Source organism: Dendronephthya gigantea, unplaced genomic scaffold (assembly GCF_004324835.1).
Source record: "Dendronephthya gigantea isolate DGI-Jeju-01 unplaced genomic scaffold, DenGig_1.0 000021F, whole genome shotgun sequence".
Classification (NCBI taxonomy): Eukaryota; Metazoa; Cnidaria; class Anthozoa; order Malacalcyonacea; family Nephtheidae; genus Dendronephthya; species Dendronephthya gigantea.
Genome location: NW_021163031.1, coordinates 578,059 through 601,643, shown reverse-complemented (window position 1 = coordinate 601,643; position 23,585 = coordinate 578,059). Strand labels below are relative to the sequence as shown.

General features: G+C 35.9%; 5 protein-coding genes across 6 annotated transcripts; 1 reads left to right on the top strand and 4 right to left on the bottom strand.

The window, feature by feature from the left end:
* The first annotated feature begins 1,158 nt into the window (after window positions 1-1,158).
* LOC114522042 lies at window positions 1,159-5,835 on the top strand. Of its 2 annotated transcripts, none has more exons than XM_028542648.1 (6): window positions 1,159-1,388; window positions 2,328-2,512; window positions 2,592-2,953; window positions 4,118-4,380; window positions 4,842-4,998; window positions 5,222-5,835. In XM_028542648.1, the coding sequence occupies exons 3-6, from the start codon at window positions 2,593-2,595 to the stop codon at window positions 5,536-5,538; spliced, it is 1,098 nt and encodes a 365-aa protein (XP_028398449.1). In that variant the 5' UTR covers window positions 1,159-1,388; window positions 2,328-2,512; window position 2,592; the 3' UTR covers window positions 5,539-5,835. The 2 variants fall into 2 exon arrangements, with proteins under 2 accessions (XP_028398449.1, XP_028398448.1); XM_028542647.1 differs by having other exon boundaries at window positions 1,159-2,182.
* A 1,922-nt stretch (window positions 5,836-7,757) lies between these two features.
* On the bottom strand, window positions 7,758-10,918 carry LOC114521885 (histamine H2 receptor-like). The gene has a single exon (XM_028542459.1). It carries the CDS (start codon window positions 9,731-9,733, stop codon window positions 8,654-8,656), a length of 1,080 nt encoding a protein of 359 aa, XP_028398260.1. The 5' UTR covers window positions 9,734-10,918; the 3' UTR covers window positions 7,758-8,653.
* Window positions 10,919-15,273: 4,355 nt separating this feature from the next.
* Window positions 15,274-18,892, bottom strand: LOC114521775 (B-cell receptor-associated protein 31-like). Its single transcript, XM_028542314.1, has 7 exons — window positions 18,700-18,892; window positions 18,525-18,625; window positions 17,422-17,572; window positions 16,608-16,740; window positions 16,345-16,447; window positions 16,134-16,234; window positions 15,274-15,666 (listed from the first exon to the last, which is right to left on the bottom strand). Exons 1-7 carry the CDS (start codon window positions 18,789-18,791, stop codon window positions 15,622-15,624), a joined length of 726 nt encoding a protein of 241 aa, XP_028398115.1. The 5' UTR covers window positions 18,792-18,892; the 3' UTR covers window positions 15,274-15,621.
* Window positions 18,893-19,474: 582 nt separating this feature from the next.
* On the bottom strand, window positions 19,475-20,404 carry LOC114521926 (melanocortin receptor 5-like). The gene has a single exon (XM_028542501.1). The coding sequence runs from the start codon at window positions 20,402-20,404 to the stop codon at window positions 19,475-19,477; it is 930 nt and encodes a 309-aa protein (XP_028398302.1).
* Window positions 20,405-21,867: 1,463 nt separating this feature from the next.
* LOC114521925 (trace amine-associated receptor 4-like) lies at window positions 21,868-22,836 on the bottom strand. Its single transcript, XM_028542500.1, has one exon. The coding sequence runs from the start codon at window positions 22,834-22,836 to the stop codon at window positions 21,868-21,870; it is 969 nt and encodes a 322-aa protein (XP_028398301.1).
* Between the last annotated feature and the right edge of the window lie 749 nt (window positions 22,837-23,585).

The window sequence follows — 23,585 nt, the reverse complement described above, 5'->3', positions numbered from 1 at the left end:
TGTATGCACAAGCTTACAATATTTTGCGGATCCAAGGGCTTAGCATAGCGACGGCTTTAAATCATAAGTTTTATAACTGTGGTTTTATAACAATAGTTTAATTTCTAAAGGTCCCCCTTTTTTGATACACCCTGTGCAGGGTGTCTCAAAAAATACGAAAACTATTTAAATCACTCATTGTTATATTTGAATGCCGTGTTCAGCAATTTTAGTGGCCGTGGGGATTTAATGCAACTTATAAAATGCTAAATGCTTCAGTGCTGCTAGAGAAAGGGGACATGTCGAAGGTCATGGTGCTTGAGATGCGCATTTAAATATTGTTATCCATATTTGCAAATAAGTAAATCGTAAATATTGTTAATAAATATAATTTTGGCGTACAAGCAAATTTTACTGCATCATATGCATGCATAAAAATGCGTATGGCATTTATACACCTGTAGTCCCAACAGAGTGCTTAGGCATTCAAACTCTAACACTTACATTGTTATGGGTGATTTCAATACTTTTCTTTTTTGAGACACAAACTCTTTTTTGTAGATACTGTCATTTAGAAAGCGTATTTGATGCTAAAATCACATTATAAAAGCTTCAAGATTATACGAAACTAGAGTTGGTCAAATTCATTATTTAAAACACTGTAAAGACAACCAAATAGATGCATCAATACAACAAATACAACTAATATAAACCCATCAAACTAAGGGCGGATTTCCACTATTTTTTACGTGCGTATACACCCATACAAAAAACGTGAGAGTGCAAATCCGCCTAATGGGCTAAATGCCATTTGCCATGACCAACCAACGAATTCGGTAAAATATGACGTGGCCTTAAAACTGAACGTCTCTGGACTCAGTGTCCTATCTTTAAACCTAATTAATACGTATATAAACCCGTGATGGTATTCTCCAAAGTTCACCGATGCTTTTGGATTGTAGGATCGCTGACATGATTGACATAACTTCGAAGGCCCAATACGATATATAATCGCACGAATTCTCGCAAAACGTTCTTCTCGTTTTCAATTTTCACGCTAAAGCTAAACGTCAGTGTATCAGCACATTGGAGACTCGTTAATAATGTAACTACTGTATGCAAATCAGTATGAAAAATTATTTGTTTATCGGGAGGGTATACATGTTACTATGGCAGGATTTCGCTTCACTCACGCGGCAACGTACGAATTTGGGACGTGTCATCTGGCGTGTGCCTAGCCTATAAACATGAATAAATCATACTGAATAATACAGGACAAGGCGGCAGACCGTGGGACAATTCCGTGGGACAATTCCGTGGGACAGACTGGAAGACCGTCAGGGCCAGCAGTGCTTCGGTTGCAAGCAATTCGCCTTTCTCACGATGACGAATGTGCCGCCATTTTTGTGGTAATTTTTTTTAAATTGTGAGCGCAATACCTTGTCAGGGCGGCTGTCTATGATTTTAGGCTTAATTTATTGTTCAAATGGTCTATGGAATCTTGAAAAATGCTTCTTACATTGCTATTATTGTTTAAACACATTTAAGAAAATTGAAAATACCCCAAAAATGGCGGATATTCGTCATTGCGAGAAAGGTTAATTGAAGTAAAATATTTAAGATATTGAGCAGAGGGCAGAGAGGCTTAAGACTGGCAAGCAGAACTTGGAAGATGATAAGTAGCGTTTCCTTATCTGTTTTTGAATAAAAAAATATAAAAACTTTGATATTTTTTATAAGAAATATGGATACTGTCTCGAAAAATCACCCAGGCAGCTGCTATAATAGCAGCTGTGGAAAAGTTGTAACAATATTCTTGACAATCATGTTTATCAGATGACCTGCTGTCAAGAAAGTAGTTCGAGCATGAAATTTAAACGAGAAACGTCAACGTTCAAGGGCTTTAATGAATACGGAACTGGTGGTTATTTGCCTCTGAAATCATTGTTGTCGAATGATTGTTCACATTGTTGTTTAATATATAATGCTGAATACGACCGTGACACGCGGTTATATATAAATTGTTTTCGTTGTTTCGTTTTTGTTGTTTCGTTTTTTTTGTTAACCATTAACTTGTCATTGCCTTTGGCTTTGGCTTTGGGTGGAGAAATCAACCAAAAGACTTTTTTGTCTCATATCAGCCCAAGGAAAATTTCCCTGAACCGACCTTAAATGACCTTAACAAGCTCACCAGGAAATATTGGTATACATGCATTATTTATTATTTACTCTTGAAAGTATCTTTTATGGTCTGCCAGTTGTCCTTTATCAGCTTTGACAATATAAATGCAAATTTCCCTACTTCCTATTGTACGAATATAAAGATATTCACTTGATTTGAATTTTAGTATAAATTCCCGACAATTGGTTGCTTATAATTGCTTATAAAGACAAGCACTCAGCAAACAGCTTTGGCGGTATCCAGCTATTGAATTGTAACACGAGGTTAGTCAACTGCTAGCCGTTGGCAGTAATTGAGCGACAAAAGTCACGGAACACAACAGCAGAAGAAAAAGTCGGAATAAAATCAAAGGTATAAAGATTTTTTTGCCCAATAAAGTAAATACGGATTATACGGCTAATATTTTTGACTGATATACTTCAAATTTCAGGATGATCCTTTACTCAGTAACAATGCTTTTCCAGTGTTTTTACCTCTTCGTTTTTGCTATGCAACAAGTGAATGCCAAAGACGACAAATCAGCTCGCCTAACGTTTTGGGATTCATTCGACTGGAAAATAACTATACAAAGACACCGTCAAGACATTATCGCATTAAAAGGTTTGTTTAATATTGACTCGGCAGACCTGGAAGATATTAAAATTCCTGGAGCAACTTGCAACGAAACGGAAAAAAGAACGGCAAAATTAAGTCGTCCTGGATTTGTGAAGATGCATTGCAAGTGTAATTTGGAAAGCTCGACATTTGATGCAAAACGAATGACTTGTGTTGCAAACAAGAAACTCAAACAAGGTATTTATACACACACGCTAACGAATAGGCTGCCACATCATGTCACGATAGATTCATGCATAAATATTAAATTTGTAATATTCTTTAAGGATTGCCGGGCTTCAATTTGTTTCAGGTGAAGATGAAGTGCACGTATTTTAGTTGTAGTAAACAATTGACTTGAATTGAAGTACACAAAAGTTTGACTGAGAGCTGAGGCTAATCGCCTGATATATTGCACTTGTCCACTTCTATAGAAAATCAACACTGCATGATATGTTTAATTATTAATGTCATCTTCGACGTGGAACGGTGCATGTTCTACACAAAGATATTACAAAATTCAATCCTTAAGGCTTAAACATATCGCAACGAACAAGCGCAAACGAACTTGCGAGTTCTTTCTAAGCTTTGACGAATTTGTTCGTGTGCCAGCGTTTTTGCACTAAACACACAAACCAACTATCAGATGGAAATCGAACAAACAACTCCAACTCCTTATATTTGCCCATGCAACTGGTCTAAAGTGACAAAAACACTTTGTTTGCCCATGCAGTATTTATACACGAAATACATAAAACGAACGAATTTTTTAACGCTTTGCCCAGGGCTAGGCTAAGACTAAGTTCGTTCGTTTTAAGCCTATCATGTATTTAGTTATAAGCGCTATACTGTAATGGTTTAAAAACAGTTATTAAATGACGAGGATGGACAACATCATATGAAGAATTGCATGTGAAGTCAAGGCTTGTGTCGTTATAAACCGAAGAATTTTCAATTGCGGAATTCAATTGCTTTATTATAAACTTTGTTCACTTGCATTTTTACGTGTTGTTTCACATTCTCACTGGGTCATTGACATTGGTGTGACGTCACAACTGGAGTCTGGGCGGATTTCCTCTGTCGCGTTTTATGCTCGTGCTTACATGCACGTTAAAGTTTAAAATTATTCAAATGATACTTTTAAAGTCAACGATTGAACAGACGCATTGGGTTAGATTCTGTTGATTTGGTGTGGGTTTTTTTTGGGCGTAAGATTAAATATGATAACTTAATAAGAGGTAAAAAACGCCACAGTGGAAGTCCGCCCTAAAAAGTCGTATCCCACGTAATGACGTCACTCTTTGAACATGACGATTTCACACATGGCTATCAGCCAATCATTGAGGAGTTCCTCTTTTAAAGGATGTCGATTCACGACCGGATCTTGGCGATGGAGCACGAGTTGGATATGGAGTAAAGTAGATGATCCGTTGATAGTGCTGGATATAAAGCATGCATATGGGATCACTACAGGATTTAATGCGACAACTATAGAATATCAGTTTTGTACAGTGGAGTCCATCAACTACCTGGGTGAAAACAAGCTGGAGACTTCAAATTCGTCTTTTATTAACTATTCCAAACCAGCAATGTTCAAGTTACATAACATATGGCATCTTTCATGGGTATATACCATACATTTCCTTTTTCAACCCAAATGTTCAGTTGTAACGCAATGCGTTACGGTAGTTGATTATGAAGCAACTTTGAGTTGCGATATCGCTCTGCTTATTTGTAAGAGAACCTTGCCGATCCTTTTTGCTTTTTTGTTAAACCTAATCTCTCCTGAACATGGCGAAATCCCAACTCAAATTGACCTTGTTAATCAACTACCGTGACGCATTGCGCGATTGAAAGCTGAAAGGGTAAAGAAAGGTCTATTAAGACGCCCTAGTCTAAGAAACATAGACAAAATTCAAACATTACTGCCAGCTGACAGCTGACACTGTCAGCTAGTTAACCTAAGGAAAATACCTTAAGGAGTAGGGAGGGTATAGTGTTTAGGGTTATAGTGAGTAAAACGGTTGATTTCAGTTGGGGAAAAAACCGTGACTAGGGGTTATTTTCAAATCATTCTACTTTTTAGAATGTTGATAATTTGCCAGCTGAAGTTAAGAAAAGTTTGGAAGGAAAATTTCTGAAATTTCAAATTGAGTGCGAAAAACCAGGGCCGCCTGAAAATGAGGATGAAGAGTTGCAAATATCTTCTTGTATCGTAGTCAAAGTTGCCGGTCAGTTAACTGGTAAGAATGCTTGTTTTTTCTTGTTGTTTTTTTTTGTCTTCTACCTATACACAAGTTTACTGCTTCGAGACGGATTAGTGCAGTCTCCTGTATAAAAAAACGACCAAAATATTTGCGAACGGGCATAGTCAGAGCTACTAAACTTAGTAGAGATAGCCGAATCATAATTATAATATGGGGATTTCAAGGAAACCAAAACAAGATTCAGTCTTTTCTTTTCTAGTTCAATCCAAATCCTGGGGAAAGTCTCAACTGAACATAACAAACAACATCGAAGCGAACATAACAAAAAACATCGAAGCGAACATAACAAACAACATCGAAGCTCAAACCAGTGCAAACGATGAAAGCGCATTTCTTATCCCTTTGCTTGTTTCTATGGCTATCGTTTTAACTGTTGTTGTTGCTATTGCTGTATGCTATACAAGACGACTCGTCTGTTTCGCACAAAGAGTGCAATCTCATGAAATTATACTCCCCGACGATACTGTCGTTGAGACGGAATTGATGAAGAATGTACACGATGAAAGTGTCGCTTAAGATTGAAATTCACGGCAAAAGGAAATTACTGATGAATTATATCTAGGCTAATTTTTTAGTCTGGTTTTATTTTCACTTCATACTTCTCTCTTTCCAACCAAACAGGATGAATACTAAAAGTATTCTTCCTATATTTAAGAGGCTGATCGTATTTAACAGTATTTGGGCGAAAGACAAGCTGCCCATTTCGTTAACATTCAGAGTATATATATATATAGGCCATAAGGATACAACCAGCCCAATAAATCACAAAGTCAGTAAGCCAATTTATCACCATTTAGCACCTAATTCACGATTGCAGAGTAAGAAATACACTTCTAGATATACTATAGTGTATATATATATATATCTCCTTTTCTTTGGAATAAAAGATATAATATTAACCAAAGACCAAAGATTTTTCTTTCACATTGCGGTAGAAAGTTGTTTTGAAATTTAATTGAACATTGAAGAAGCTTCACACGTTCAATTTTCTTATGATTGACTTAATACCTTGCCACCGTCGTATCTCATTAATAAACACAAAATTTCATCCAATCGTGTGAACTGCAGGCTGGTTTAGCCGCTTTGTTTATGGAAAACATCATGAATGTGTAAATTAATTACGAGAAAATTAAATCTTCTCGACCTTTCGCTTCAAATGAAAGCGTTCATTTTAAAACCAATTTACTCATCGAATATGTTGTCGATTTTTTTTAGTCTAGCCTAAATTACACTCATTGCAATTATAAACAGGAATTTGCAAAATTTCTCAAGTGACATTGCGAAAGATAAATGTTTTAATGAGATCATACAACAATTAACATAATTCGCGTTGGGAAGCAGCGAAGAAATCACAATCCCTTATAAGGAAGAAAAAAATAAACGAGATCATTATTGTATGGTGATGAATCTTAGGTTGAACGCATGACAAATGAGTCGACGGGTTTTGAGACAGATTTATTGAACTTATTTTTTCATATTGTGCAAATCAGAATTTGTATTTAACATATTTCTATAACTACAAGACATTAGATAATAGGAAACCATAAACTGATCCACACAAGATTATAATATGGTAAACACACCAATTCACTGTACACTTAAGACTGGGGAACTGTGACAGGACGAAAAGGAAATTTTGTAACCCTCTACTAGTACACAGTAATTAGTTTATCATACTCATACTGTAAAAAGAACAGAGAAAAAACCTTGACCGAAACAAAAATCTTAGCCTCAGGTCTCTGTATTTGTGCGTCGCCTTGCAACAACACATACTTGATAATGAAATACATTCAGTTAGTTCACCAAATTCTTGTTGTCAATGACAACCTAAAGTATTAAATATTCAATAATACAAATGTTTTTTTATAACGAAGTGTTCTTAGTGTTTTCAGCACACTCTAGAGTTTTATTATTCTTGATAATAACAGGCTTATATCTAAGAAGATAGGCGCTACTGTTCATGGACTGTTGCTATTCAAAATATCTAAAACTTCATACCAAGTAGCCGGCGATTATAGAGGGAATTGGCTGGCGGTTGCCGGCTTTTGATGATACCCCAGGATACTGAACGCGAGGGCCTTGAAATAATCCTTTGAAGTTCTATCAGTATTAAACTGACGCGAAATCTGGCACATGTCATGAAGCCATTACCCCAGGTGGAGGTAAAATTTTTTACTCGAAAAATCCCAATTTTGCTGAACAATGTTACACATAAATAAATAAGCCACCCATTAAACAAACACGTTAAGTCTTTCAACAAAAAAGATCGATGAACTTTGTCATTATTTCGCAAAATACACAGTAAAGTACAGCAGAATAAACATAATAAGGATCGCAAAGTGTCCACCTACGGCTTATGCGATTAAACAACCACGGTTATCTTTCGAACAAAAAAACAATCATGCGTCACATACACAACAACGAGATGCAAAAACAAACAAGCAGTCGGCTCCAACATTGCTGGAATTTTATCTTTTTGACTTTTCACCGAATATAGCTTTAATGTTCTAATAATAACCCGAGATTTGGCGCGATAAGGCCATTGCTCGGCCTACATTCTGCAGAGGTGTTGCCCGTGATAGACAGCCTGCAATTATATTCCAACATAACAAAGCAATTAACTCCAACGATCACTTAATACCTCCGTGTCATGGCATTTTCAAAGATATTTTAAGAACAAGCATGGGACGCGTATCTCCATACAATAACAGACAAGAAACACAAATTGTGCCAATACTTGTATTACTACTAAATATTCTTAACATGCGCGCGTGTTCCTAACAACGCGCAGAATATGTTAATGAATCTACAAATTGTTGCCATATGTTCAAAATAACAAAGATAACTGGCAATTTTAACGCGAATATCTGTTCGTATGGCGACTACTTACGATTATTACTGTTTTAAATCTGAGCTACAATGCTCTCTATTTTATATACATATATATGAAATTATCATTTATAGCCGTACAACACATATTTGACCCAAGTTTCATTTGCTAGTAAATCAGCATAGAACGATATCACAGTATACATTCTAACCGAATGATCGCTTGATTTGACTTTACGCTAGGAAATTCTGTTGGATAAACAAATATGTTTGTCGGTTCTTCCTGAACATTTCTAAAATCAACTCGAAAAAAACACCGAATTGACAAGACAGATAATAAAAAAAATTGGGAAACCGGCCAAAGGGATATAATAATAGCCTTCGTCTATACATACGATAATAACTTGGTTGGCACGAGTCTTTTTATACCAAAAAATTATTAATTTATCTCGTTAATTGTCAGGGGGGTTGCAATAAGCGAGACAACACAACAGACCATGATCAACTTTGTTAAAACAAGGAAGAGGATTTTCAAATTTCGTTTGTTATAAAAGGCAAGAATGTGAGAAAAATGCATCTCTTCCTGTGCTTAAATCATAGTTTGATCATCATTCGCTGCACAAAGCTTCCCTAAACCCTCCAACTCTCGTGATATTTACAAATATAACTAATAGCTTGCCAATAAACCGCTATTTTTATGTGGCATGCCATATCTTTCCGCTAGGTCTTTAGCGAACGATTAAGTCTCAGACGTGTGAAATTTCTGGGCACACTTAACTGCAAATTATTCCAATCTTTCAGTTCAATTGCGAGTTCTTGAGGTGTATTGTCGCATTGGTGCTCGCGGCGAACTGCTATCGTCCTCTTCGTTGTTAGAAACTGAATGATTTTGAAGCAGGAAACCGGTGACAGTGCTTGCGCTACATTTGTATTGAGTGACGATTTCACGCAAGGCCTTCTTGAAATCGGTTTTGAAGAAAACATAGAGAATTGGATTGATTATCGATGTACAGAAGCGGAGAAAAAACAAGATGAGGTAGACGTATTCAGGAACATGCAGGAAATTCGGGGCCAGATCTTGGGCAAGTGATGAGAAGAAGAATGTGAACCAACACACGATGTAGACCAAGAGCATTGAAGCGAAGATTACCATCGCACGTTTCTCTTTAGTAAGAGCTTGCTGTTGTCGAGATGTTGCTTCGATGGCACGAGCATGTCGTGTTACGATGCGCAGCATTTCGGCATAAGCTAGGATCATAATGACAACAGGAACCAGAAAGGCGATCACAGCGCATGTAATATTGTAGTGTAGCTCATACCGTTGCGCCTTCATGCTTGATTTCTTTAGGTTGTATGGATCGTACCAGGCAAGTTGGATCAAAGGAAGAAACAAGGCCGCACTCCAAACGACAGTCAGGAGAAGATAACCAACAGTTGATGTGAAAGTACTGCTATGTCGAAACGGTCGGGTAATAGCCACGTAACGGTCGCAGGTTATAAGCAGCAAATGATAAACGGTTGAAAATGCCGTCATGCGATGCACCATGTCGAAGCTGAAACAGATCTCAACAACATGACCCGTTAAAAAACAAGCATAGTACAGTGGTATAACCACAAGTCCTGTGAGCCCATCGCTTATAGCCAAACTAACGAGGAAATAATTTGTAATTTCTTTAAGAAATGGTTTCCAGATGAATAAAAAGATCACAAGACCGTTAATGGCGATAATTACTAAAGCTTGAATAATTAAAAATGTATCATACACTGGATTCAAAGCTGGAGCCGTGGAAGAAACTGTACGGTTTAAGGTGGAATTGAGGATGCTGTTCTTTAAAGTTGTATTGACTAATGTTAATGTCGAACCGTTCAATAGGTTAGCCATAATATATCTTAAAACCACTTGACCGAATATTCTCTTTGATATAGATTGGTATCACAACGAGGCTAGGCTTTGCGAGAAATAAAAAGTCAGAGTTCAGGTTATTACACTCGGTCAGAATTCACGCAGTTTTTGCAAGGATTATGCCTATTGATTTCGTAACAAAAATTAATGTAGGCTATTTCACTGTTTCCGAGTAAAAAAATGTGCAAATCCCTCTCAAAGGATGCTGTTAATAAGACACCTTCTAAAGTTAATAAGTAGGAAGAATGCAGTTCTGATCCTCTTTTAAATCAAGAAGTTATTTCAACTACTATTGTCTTAAGCTCAACACTGCAAGTTATCAACTCTGCAAGTTATCTGGACTATGAAGATTTTATGTGTTTACCAAATATACACTCACGTTGTCCCCTTTGAAACACAGGTCCGTGTCGAAACTCGGAAGGATTTTTTACAGAATACCAAATTGTCTTCTAGGTATTCAGGAGAATCTACCAAGTTGCACTGAAGGTTTAAATAGCACTAGACATACGACTTTAATATAGCATACAGTAAAGGTAGCTTGCGTTTCTTTGACAGATAGTTCCAACCAATCCACACGTAAATTTTGTACAAAGATTAGAAATATATGGTGATATAGATCACTTATGATTATCGTCAAATCCAGTACGAAATAGATTTCATTCAATGTCGTAAGGAATGGATCTAGCGTTTGCACCGTTAAACAGCCAATCGAGTCCAATTCAGCCAGAAATCTGATTCACGAGGAATGCAAGTGTGTTTGTTTACAGAGAGCCCAATCCAATCCAATATGTCCAATATATGGTAGCTTTGTGCACGTTTTAAACGCTAGTCCTCGGCAAGCTTGCGAGATAGAAATGATATACAGCGAAGTATTTTAGCACTCTTTACACGACTGAGAATAGTCCCGCTTCTTGCCTGACGTATGGTTGACGCCAGAGAGGTAGACAGCTTGAGGGAGTATATGTGAAAATAACTAGAAGACGTCGTCTATTGCCAAGGTTGAGATAATGAGATATCTTTAGACTAAATCCTTGAAGAATGAAGATTTCCATTGATGAAGACCATATGAGGGAATCGTTATCTCTGCCTGATGCACGCCAAGGCACAGGAACGTCTCAAATTGTTGATAACAAGCATGGTAATCACACTGACCACTTCTGCGAGATAAACACTGCTTAAACTCCAAGGGTTAATCGAATTAATCATATGACGTAATACAAACAAATTTCGACGATCAGGAAAAGTTAGGGTTGTTTCTAAGTGTTTCTGTGTGAGCATCTGTAATTGTAGCAAACTGTTGAAGAAACTGCTGGTGTGCATATAGCCCGGCTGTTTGGTCTAAACGTAAGCGCAAAAGGTAACATGCATACATAAACGCTATGTATAACTACAGTTCTTGAAAATAACAAAAACCTTAAAGCAGTTTTCAACAATGTAGAGGCACCAGAACAGTTACCATTATAATGATAACGAAACACTCAAATAGTTTAAGAAATGGTTGAAACCCTACAGGTTCAGGCCTTGGCCTTGCCGAGACACCGAAAATACTAAAACGATAGCGGCATTTAACGGCATTTAATAAAGCCCTAGTTTCACATGAGCTACAAAATGATACACTTGTGTTCAGCGCCATTTAAATTCTGCCAGTTAAAAGCAATTATTATCATACCAAACTTTCTATTTTAATAATACCGTAATAATACAGGAGAATATTCCAGCATTATATATGTATTGCAAATATCTAGATCTATATATATTGCATATATGGATCATGCAGCTATTTTTGTCGACCATTGGCATTGTATATCAACAACTATGTCTATACTATGCATACTATAGAATGCATGCAGGAATCGCGAAACCATTTTTTTCTATAAAGAGACCCAATAATAATAAAATACCTAAAAGTACTATTTTAGGGCAAGTTCATTCATATAATCCCTCTTTTTTTTATTAAAGCCATCACCCATGCAAGCATTACTCTCATTCCTGTTCTATGAACGATAAAATGAAATGATCCTAAATACGTCTTATGACTTCTGAAGATTGCGATAATTCTATACTTTATTATTTTAATATAACCAAGGGAGCGTCTTCAAACAACTTAGCATCAAATGTGGAATAACAACTGCCTAAAATAGACAAAAGACTTCTCGACGTTTCGACATGAGGGCCGTCGCAGGACTCGGGAGAGTTACAGTTAATTATTTTATGTTCACCAGTAGGATTTTCCTAGTCTCGCATATAGTTTCTAAACTGCATAAAGTTACTAAAGAGTGTAGCATTTTACAATATAAGTTGTTTGTGGTGTCATATATAAGAAACTATAAATGTTGGCGTGAGATTTCTCCTCTTTCAGATAAACACAAATCGTGGCAGCTTCTTGTAGAATGCTATTATATTATATGCCTGCCTGGATACCACGTTTCAAAGATCAAACTTTTTTCATGACGATCCAACATAAACAAGAACAAATAAATAATCAATAAACCACAACATCCTGTTTCAAACTATATTTATGCTTTCAGTCCGACACTCTAAAAATGGTATAAAAACAAAATTGTACTTTTTTTTTTGATAAGATGGGACTTAAGTGGAGTGTCCGTCTCTATAAAAGCGGTATATATAATTACACCTCATTTAACTAATACTTCTAGGTCAAGTACTCATAAATTTTAGAATGTAGACTTTTAATTAGTGTTTATTAGGTGCTCACTTCATTTTTCTGTGTTCATTCATCGTCCTGACATCTCATCATAATGATCATTTTGTTGAAAAACATAACTCCAGTAACAAATGAGGTTTATATTTTTACATTTGAAGTTTAATGTAAGGAGTCAATATATCAGATTAGGCAGATTATTTACACTTTATGTCGCTGACTTTAAAATACGGTATAATCGTTTGCGTAACTTGTTCCCACGCCCCTGTTTGAGACGTGCACATATTTGAGCTGACATGCCAACGTCGTTTACGTCAGAAATCAAAAGAAAAGAGATAAATAGTTTGAGAGCAAATTTCCTGAGCAATTGACATTTGCTATCAAGAGCGCATTGTCACAGCCTATTGTTCGCTAAAAATGTCGCCGGAAGAGGGCATGTCAAAATGGTTTATTTTGATCCGGGATAAAATGACGGAATATTACCATATAAAATGTCATGATTTTAGCGGTAGCATTCCAATAGTTAATCCAAGCACAAGCTTTATAAAATTGTGGAGTGAGTGTCAACAGGATGAACAGCTGAGAAAATGAAAATAATAAATGTTTAAACGACTCCCCCCAGCAAATCAGTAAATTGTTTGCCAGTTGAGGTAAGGCCGAAGGAACCCCCAAGTTTTGTAATGAAAATCATTCAACGGATTACCGACAGTCAATTAAGTGCTCTTATTAACACTGTGAATACGTTTTTAAGGAGAATCACTCGTATTACTTTCAAAAAAACCAGAACAAATGCCTGGGATAAAAAAAATATGGAGAATGATTTATGTGAGAGCATGTTTTCAATAAAAATTGGTAATAACGGCGTGAAGTGTTTTCGCTTCAATAAACAGAGTTGTTTACATGTATGGAAATAGCAAATTTCTTTAAATGTTGACACCAATGTCTGTCGACATGCATTATGCATACGAGCGCTTCGTCGTGAGTCTGTTCACCAAGCGCATTTCTAAGTCGTATTTCAGTAAAACTGATATCGGCATGTCATAGATTACTTAAACATAAAATAAGATAACAAACAAGCAAGCATTATACAGTGAGCTAGCAGAGGGTTATTAGTATTTCACGTTTTTATCTGTTACGTGCTTGTCTTTCAGTGACCGCATTTTGCATTACTGCGAAAGGATGATATATACATATACACATAGATATAGCTATATTCATAATTTTTTTAAACTTACGTTCAAGGTCTAGGCCTCTGGCATGCATAACAATAAAGAGGGCACACTCTTTCGTCTTTTTATATTTCATATAACCGCCAGAAGTGATAAGGAAAAAATAAGAATTACTCCCGATATTCTATAAACCCTGAAAATTAAATTTTCACGCTGCTTTGCAGGAATTTCCGTTCTGATAAATCTCGTCGTTTTTTCCCGTCAAGAAGAGATTATTGGACCGGAATACGTCAGCAAAAGCCAAAGCATCAGTGTTCCGACATGGCCGGAATGGCGAAATCGTGACAGAGTCATGCTCTGTGTCAAACTTTTGGATCAGTTTTGCGATAACGGCAAAAATGAAAACCTTTAATGTCGAAGCAATATGTCAGACTCAAGCCAGTGATTTATGTTTAAAAGGTTGATTTTGTTTTATTGTTGGGAAATTCAACGTTTAATTCAATTAATTATAATAGAACATCTGTGATCATCAGGTTAGTAACACGCTGTTTAAAAAACCTGGGACGGAATATTAATTAATGAAGTGGTCGTTTTCATTTCCTCAGCATGCGGCCATACAAGATAAGAACCATGTGTCTTATCAAAATGATAAAATTGTCACTTGATGTAAAACAGTATTTTGATTCCAAATGTTATACTCTTAATATTTCATAGGTTTTTTCGAGAAAATGCGTTCGGAATGACAAACCTCCAGGGAATGTGAACATTTTCAAAAACGTGCCAAGTTTTAAAATCCTCCCAAAAATGGTCAGCCTATCACTAGACATTTACGGCAGTGAAATTGCAATTATGATAATCTAAACTCGATTATTGAATGCTAAAAATTTGCTGGTTTTGCATCAACTATTAAACTTTTTTAGATGGTATGCAAAAAAATTATTTTAGGCAAAGATTTTCAAACCATATTCTGTCAATACAAGAGGTGATGACTTGCAGAGGGTGGGGAACACCGTTTCTTTCTTCTCGCTACGTGGGGGAAGCGGGGGGGGCACAAACCAAGCTTAACTTTAGAGATTATAAAGATGGCGAAGCTTAACTTTTGAGATTATTTCAGTTCAGTATCAGTTATATCTATTGTATATATATATCTATTGTCAGAGGCCATTGAAGATAAATAGAATGCTGAGCCAAGTATGCGAAGAAAAGAACAGCCTGCACAGGCGTTGATCCTAAACTAGATCGATCGTAGAAAATTGCTGCCGGGATATACGACTAATGACTTGGTCCACGGAATGGTTTGTCTGATGAACATTCTTACTTTTTCACTTTGATCAGATCATAGAACACGATAATTAGTTAAACATCAGGTTTTAAAACATTCATCATTTATTCTATGCTTTTAATGAAGGAAAGTTTCGTGTGCCACAGTTTCAAAACCATGGTGAAACCAAAAGAAAGGAATGAAAGAATGGCGTTATCGTCTTATCGGGTAACACGCAAGATTAGGCACATGCAGTATTATGGTATTTAACTCTGGATAGTACAGGGACTACAGGCGATTTTACTTGTCATTTAATCAGTGCTGCGGTCACTTGTTATACCCGACATATCACGGCTCAGATTCATTGACAGCTGAGTCTGTGGCGGCATATTAGCAATAAAACATTCAAGATCAGAATGAAACCTGCTTTCCACTTGCTCTGCGTTTTTCACATGTGCACGAACGCACGCACGGAAAAGCAGAAATCCATTTCAACTGTAAATTACATTAAATAGCTCAATAGCCTGCGTCACAAATAAAACTAAATCCCAAGTGATTTATTCTATTATAGTTATTCAATGTAACATTCCTGTGTGTTCACGCACGCACGTAAGAAAATAAAGCGGAAAGCAGTTTGCTACTATCTCACTGCAAGACTAAGAATGTTCACCCAATATTTACCATAAGCTGACAAATGTTTTAAAAATCTCAACTGGTTTCACTTACGATATACTTCCTATTAAATTTAAACTTTGGTGTTTCATCTCACAGCGGGTTATTCATCCTTCTTGTCTACCTCGGTTTTCTTCTCAATTTCCTTCTATGAAAAGAAAAATATTTTATGAAAGGAAGTTGTAGAAGTACAACAATTTATTCCTCATGTCCATCGGCTGCAAGCTACTACTACTAGATCATGAACATCTCAAAATTGTGCCAAAGGACATTTTACAGGCATTACCAAGAGTTTAAACACGCTTTAAAACCCTTTCATTACAGAATAATTTGTAGAGCTGAACCTCGTCTATGTAAGCAGCAACAGTAAGAGCATAGCGAGGACATGAGCTAACTCCACTATATTTTCAGATCAGTGGCTAGCTCTTAATACCCAGGAATCATAAACTGCAAAATTTCGTTCCCAGCATAGCCAATTGTCTCCGTGAACGACTCTTCAAATGGTAAACTCTTAGTAAATCCACTTATTCTCCTTTTCCAGAAGAACCATGGTCTAGACCTAATAATACTCATCATGTCCACAGTGTAATTTTGTGTAAAGTACAGTGTATTCACCTGAAGTTTCCCATGTTCATCAAGAAGACGGTCATACTCCTTGCTTACTCCTTCAGCTTGCTTTTTCATTTGTTCAAGATCTTTCCGAGTAATTTCCAACTCTTGAATATGACAAACAAATCCCAAATAAAGATTTGAAGAATAGTTGACAACTGAAAAGTATTCCTCAAGATAGAGTTGACACAAGATTGTACTCAGATCCTTTATTCACCTTTCTCTCTCTCTGCAAGTTCGTTGTTTTTCTTTTTAAGCAAGTCATCCACGTGACTTTCATCATCATCTGAATGTTTCTGATCTTTAATTCCCTTTGATTTCTATAGAAAGGTTAGAAAGATAATTACAAACACATAAAGAAAATGCAAATATATGACCCCTAACATTTGGTACAATATATAGTTTTATAAATACAACTGGGGAAATGTAAATATTAACCATCAACTAGGGTAAAAATTAACAGTAAAGTTAAAAATTAACCTTTAACTCATCAATTTCATCCATCAGTTGTTCACAATGGTCACTGACACCTTTTGCTTGTTTCATGGCTGCCTCACTCTTTGCAAGAGCATTGGCAAGGTGTTGATGAAGAGAAGCCACTCGACGGACAACACTACAATAAAGCTTCAATAGTTAACTCAGACTCAATGACCATCCATCATAAACTGAACTAAGTACACTGTATCACCTCATGCACAACCTTCTCTGGACAGTCAAAAAAGCTTTGCTCTATATTCATATGTCAGCCATACTTGCATGTAAGTATAGTTTATAGCTTTTAACACAGCTTAATAAAAAAAGTCAATCTCTAATATGGTTGTTATGCCAATATGTAATTAGTCAGGTGATGATTTTGAAATAAAATTGAGATATTACAACCTCACTTTTGGTGTTTTGGTTCAGTCTAATTGTCTTAGATCTTCCAAGATGTTGGTGTTTGGATTGTGTTTTGTTTTATACTTTATAATAATAATACTGAGGTACTCCTAAAGTTTTGCTTGCATTTTTGCACTATTGCCATGTAAAAATATACTCTATTTTATTAATCTCATTGAAACTATTAATTAGACAAATTACAATCAACATCAAAAGTGGTATTATATGGTATTTTCGTATTTTATGCTGTGATTTAGCTTGTACAGGCAATTGAACTTCTTTTGACTAGGAGCATTTGAGCAATCAAACTATGTCATTACACAAGGGTCTATAAAGTGGAAGTTAATTATTTCCCAGATTACCTGAGATGAGTGTAGTGGCAGATACAATCAAGTATTAACACTTCTACAACACTTACAAAAGTAGGAAAAGAGCAAAACCAGTGATATAGATATTTCGCTGAGCACGAAACAATCTCATCTTAAACTGCATTGATGTTCTAGGATCAACAGAAGGATCTGCTTTGGCCCAGTCATCATCTCGGAATTTATACGTTTCTCTCACTGAATCTAAATGTGTTTCAATATATACCTGAAGTTAAAATCTCTGAGAATAATATGCATTACAATCTTACATATTATCTATGAAAACAATGCATATTAACAAAGTGTTTGAGGTAACGCTGGTTGGAAGTTGTCGTGGCGGGGTGACCATCAATTTGGTTGTTGGCTAAGTTAGTGGGTGAAATTGGTTACCCAGTTACATGCAAAGTTAATATATGGTCCAAGTGTGTTTATTGGGTGATATTGGCTACTGGATTCTATTAAAGTTGGTGATAAGGCCTAGTTGACTCAGTGACATTGCCAGCATCGATCAGCAGGGGGGGGGACATATTCATGTATTATTCACATTCATGGACCATAAAAACAAACATTTTAAAAAGAAATTAATAATGTCCAACATGAGTATATGAATATACCACTCCCTTATCAAGATAGGATAGCACTGAGATGACCAGTTCCTCAGTTCATCTCATTAGAATCCGGTTAGTTTCATTACCTAACAATTTGCTGATGAAATGTAAAAGTAATTACACTTCTACTTTTTCAATTTCATTTTCAATACAGAAGATTTTATATATTATTCTGATATACTAAATAATACTTTGCATGGGGTAATGTTTAAAATATTAAATTTACATTTTCCCATAGATAGTATAAAATATATTGGCCAAATATTCGTGCCAATTTGACTGATAAAAACATCATTTCAATGATTTCAGAGTGACAAAGATTAAAGCACAAAAGTGAAGTGCTTGAATTAAGGAACAAAAGTAAAGAAAAATATCTAAGCTTAAATTATGTAGGAAGCCTGTATAAAGACTAAAACGAACAGCATGTTGCTCTGAAGCTATTTTTTAGCAAGATGATTCATCATTGTTGTTGTTGTTTTAATTGAAAAGGTTGACTTTGTTTCCCATTGTTTATCTTTCGAAAAATTTCTACATTTCAAAATACTCACCCAGAAATAGGATCAACAATGCAACAACGAAAACATTGAAGTAGAGATGACCATAGGTTAGGCAAGTAGAGAGAAAGTTAGAGGTAAAAATACGACTCCACCTAAATGCACAAGCACAAAGTTCACTGTGAAAATTATGAATATTGTCTTAGACAATTGCTTGATTCAAACATACCTTGCCGAGGAAATAATCGGCAAACAAAGCAGGAATAAAAACACGATTTCTAAATACAAAAAACCAGCAGCTAACGTCCATTGTAGAGACATATTTGCAACGTTATTTACAAAGAAAGTTCCAGAACTTGTTTTACGTTGCACTCAATACTCAGTTCTCCACAGTTGGTAAAGGTTCTCCAAAAAAAAAATTAGAATTTTACTCTACTCCCCTCAGTCTCCCCCCGGAATTTTTATCTTCATCTCGCGTATTATGTTAATCAGGACAAATGTAATGAGGTGGAGACCAAAAACCCCAAAAATACACATCTAATGCCATGGCTGCCATGTTTCATAGTTTACCTTGTTAATAAATACAGGAAGGGAAGACTCCGTAAAAGTATTCTGATAGCAAGGAAAAAGCTTGGAAGATATTTTAGGTTCAAAACATTCCGAAGATTGAAAACTTGCGAAAAGAAGATTCAGAAAAACTACTTTTAACTTTTTGCATTATTATAATAAATTAGGTTTTACCATACAATACAATGGTATTAAAATAAGGAACAATAGACGAATCTAATTCTTGTATGGCTCAGGAATGCCTTGGCTTTGCAGAGAATGAAAAACCTGGCATAAGATTCCCAGTTTTAAGCAATTTTTGTGTTTTAAACTTTAAAGTACAGGCATATTGTTAAGCACGCAGAATGCGACCCATTTTTCATATTATATGATAAGATACGCTAAATACAATGTTTGTTTTTCAGTTGTGAGTATTTGGTACTGAACGAGTGAAATCATTATTTTTTCCGCAATATCACGTTCCACATTGCATTACTAATACACCTGTTTCTTAAACAATAAATAAAGGGATTACCAGTCGCGTTCATGAACAATAACACTTCAGCCCAGGAAGCAACTACATAAGCAGCAAACACCGAAAATCCAGCAATAAGCGTATACACCAAGTATCCGACCATGGGAAGACTGCAGACCAACATGAAACCAATGACGCAGCCCACATTCTTCTCCGCCTTGCGCGACCTTGCAACAGCGAGGCCCGGCATATTTTGTGAGATGGATAACCTTTCTGCAAAAATATTTCGTCTCTGTTTTTTTGCCTCGAGAAAGATCTTCCAATGGATAATTGCAACGACAAACAAGGTTGCGACGAGTATGAAGCATACAATGGAGTAGAATATTTCTGAGCCTATGAGGATTAGCGTCAACAGTGCGGCGCATATTAACCATGCGATGACAATAGCTCGTATTATCTTTGGAATGGTGCAAATATCAGCATGCTGGAAAGGCAAAAACAGCGCGACAAATCGTTCCCCGCCTATGAGTAGCAACGCTGTATACGATATTGCTGACAGGTACAGAAATAAACATTGCTGAATATCCCAAAGAATACACACATGAGTCCCCATAATCTCCAAGACATGACGCACGGTCGAGAGAGGCAACGAGATGGATACGTAAAATAAATTCGATAGTGACAAATTCGCCAGCAACAGATTGGACCTGTTTTTCAGCCGATCGTTTGAGTAATAAACGTTTAGAAACAAAAAGTTAATAAACATCGCGAAAGGACAGAGTATGACCTGGATGATGATCAGGGCAATCTTGTGTTCCACTATATCACGACTTGGGACATCCTTGAGATATGACGTCACAGTGCATTCTCCGTAAGGATTATGGGTGTCGTTATCAAAATCAAAGAACGTCATTTGTTGGCGGGTAGTTTGCAGACTGTCTTTTCAAAAAGTAGAGGTTTCAATCATCATGCTTCCTGTAAAAAACAAAGGGGTCCGCAATCAGTCAATTGCATGCATTAGCGGTCAAGTCAAATTTAAATTGATAAATGAAAGTTTTTGATAATTAGATGTGTCGAAACGATGCGTTAAAATTAAAAAAAAACCTAAAGATCGTCCCACTCTTTAACTTAGCCATTCACAGTAGCCGAGGTGGGCAATTTGTACAATAATATTTTTGCCGACTTCAGACAGTCTGTGTAAATGCTGTTTAAATCTTTTCTGTTGGGTTTGTGGCTGAATTACCTGAAAAACGGTATCGCACATGGTTCAATTGTTAATATGGAGTGAAGTATACGTTGCCATAGTTTGTGTCCAAGTAGGCTAGTATTCTACAATAAACTACCCGCTATCTAGGTGTTGAAATACAGCTAACATTACATAAATATGATTATATGAATATATGACAGTACCTTCTCAGTTTTTTCAAATATATTAATTATCAGTTTACCAGAAACATGGAACTTAACTTCTAAAATATACAACACGTCAAGTAGAACTGAACAAAAAAAACTTCACTTTTTCAACTATACATAACTATAAAAAACGTATAATTCCTCTCACATATAATGCCTTTCTGCTGGTTGAATCAAAATGGAATTATTTACATATAAATTAGTTTCATCTTCTTCATTGAAACACATCAGTTAAAATTACCACAGCGTTGCTCACAGCATTTATTAAAATAGTTAATGTAATTAAATTAGGCACAACCAATGGGAATCCAGAATCATTTCTATACATCGACAATCAATACCAATATTCATTTAGCAAAACTGCGTATTTTATTTCATTTATATTTTATTTCATCAAAGGTAATTTATATATTCATAGACAACTTTAATTAAACTCTTCGAGCCTCCGTTGTTAAGGAACAGAAAGAGGGAAGTTTGTACTGAATGTCAGGTAAAAATAAACGATAGTTTTCAAGGCAAGAGTAATCGAGAAAAAATACATTATTTTCACAATATGAAATTTTCTCTCTGTGTTATAAATATAATAATTTTACAACATTATAAGTTATTTATATAAAAAAGTCAAACAAATTATAATCAAACGATGTTGCTTATCGCAACAAAACAGCTGCAATTGGAATATGACTCCAGTTACGTGGCGCAAGGCGTGTCCCAACCCTGTCGCTAACAAATAGCCACAACGTATTTTCCGCGCCATCGTACGAGTAAAAAAACATCAGTCTGTGCACCTCCTGCAAGAAGGCGGAAAATGCCCTTGTCTTTTTAAGGGAGACCTGATATTTTTACCACTAAACTTACACGTTTAAAATTCTAGATTCTACAATGTTTTACAAAGGAAGCAATAACATGACACCAAACTAACCAAAGTTCCTCAACAAATAGGCAGAAAATTCTTTACTCAATTTAGAGTGTTGAACTCTCGGTTTCGAATTCTCGTTTTCTTAAGTAACACACCATTGCCTTACGAATCTCGTTGTTTCGCCAGCAGTATACAAAAGGACTCAAAGTCGCTGCCAGAAAGATTGCCGTCTCCGACACATTTCCATAAAGATAGGCGAGTTTGAAATCATATTTACTTGTCAACACAACGATAACAAAAACTAATGCAGGTAGAGCTGTGATTAACAACAAGACGACAACAGTTAAAACAGTTTTCTCTGCTTTTTTCTCACGGATATTCGTATCATTGTTGTTGTTGTTGGCGTTTTTCTCTTCAGTAACTTTCGTTCTTGGGAATTGGTTTTGAATTTTCCTTCGTTGAAAACGTGCTTGTCGAAGAATACGCATATAAATAGCCACAACCAAAATTTTCGTCAAGATAAAAAGTGGACAAATCACAGCATAAAAGATAAAATAACCAAAAACAACTGAGGAAGTGATGATAAAAGAAATGCACCAGGCCAGGATTACACATAAGGTTATTCTTGATTGATTGAAAATGGCTGCGTAACGCAATGGAACAAAGGTTGCCAAAAATCTATCAAAACTTATTAGAAATATTGTTAAAAAGTAAACGCAAGTTAAATACAGGAAACTTAAATGTTGAAATTCCCACAAAATGCAGTTATACGTTGCGTATACCTCAAAGAAACATCGAATAACGAACATTGGCTGACTTGTGCAAGAAAGCAAGAAACCAATTACACTGACATTCAAAAGTAACAAATTTGATACAGTTTGAAATCGACGATACTTTATATAAACGAGGATGTAAAGGCTATTCCCAAGCATCGAGAGTAACGTAAGCAGAGCAGTAAGAAATGCGGTAAATATTGCTGTAGTTTTGATGAGATTTGGTAGAGGCACAACAATGTAGGTAGTTGTCCAACACCAGGCCAGTGGAGAGGTTGTATTTTCCGTATCATTGCCCATCTGAAATTCAAAATAAGAATTACATTCCTCGCAGAGAGGAGGTATTTTTTCTCAGGCCGGGTTAAGAGGGAAGAAAATGATATTCATGAAGGGTTTAATAAAGTTTCCATATTTGAATAAATTTCTCAACTGATTTATGCTACGGATTATATATAAACGACTTATGATATGACCAACCTTTACTGATAGCGCTAAACTTTATCCACTCGCATGAAATTTCCAGATCAGTTATTTTCTTGTAATCACTTAGAGTTCAAGTACAAGGAAATTTAGAAGTTGAGTAAAGCAGTTGAATTGGTATTAAATTTGTGAAAATTTTATAAATATTTGTTTCTTGCGATATTAAAACAAGCAATATTAAAAAAGCAAGTATAAATATTAAAAAGGTAAAAAAGCAAGCGTCCCGTGCGCTCATATGCGCTGCAATAAATTCTCAGGCATGCACTGGTCTCCATCTAATAGCTGGATGCAACCTCTGTTTTCCATTGGAGAGTCTGGGTACGAGGCTGTGATCTTATAGTATATTTCCTGCACTGACACCTGATATGCTGGAAAACGTAAAAAATAAACTGTAGGTACACGAAGGCTGATATCATACATTCATGGGAAGGATATTTCTCTGGCTTTAAACTGCAATCAATCATCATAAATTTTTCGTTCTCGTCTGAAATCTTCTAATGAATGATTGTATTTGTCACTTGTCAAAATGTTGCATGTGTAGGCTTGGTTTGAAATTTCTAGTGGCAAAC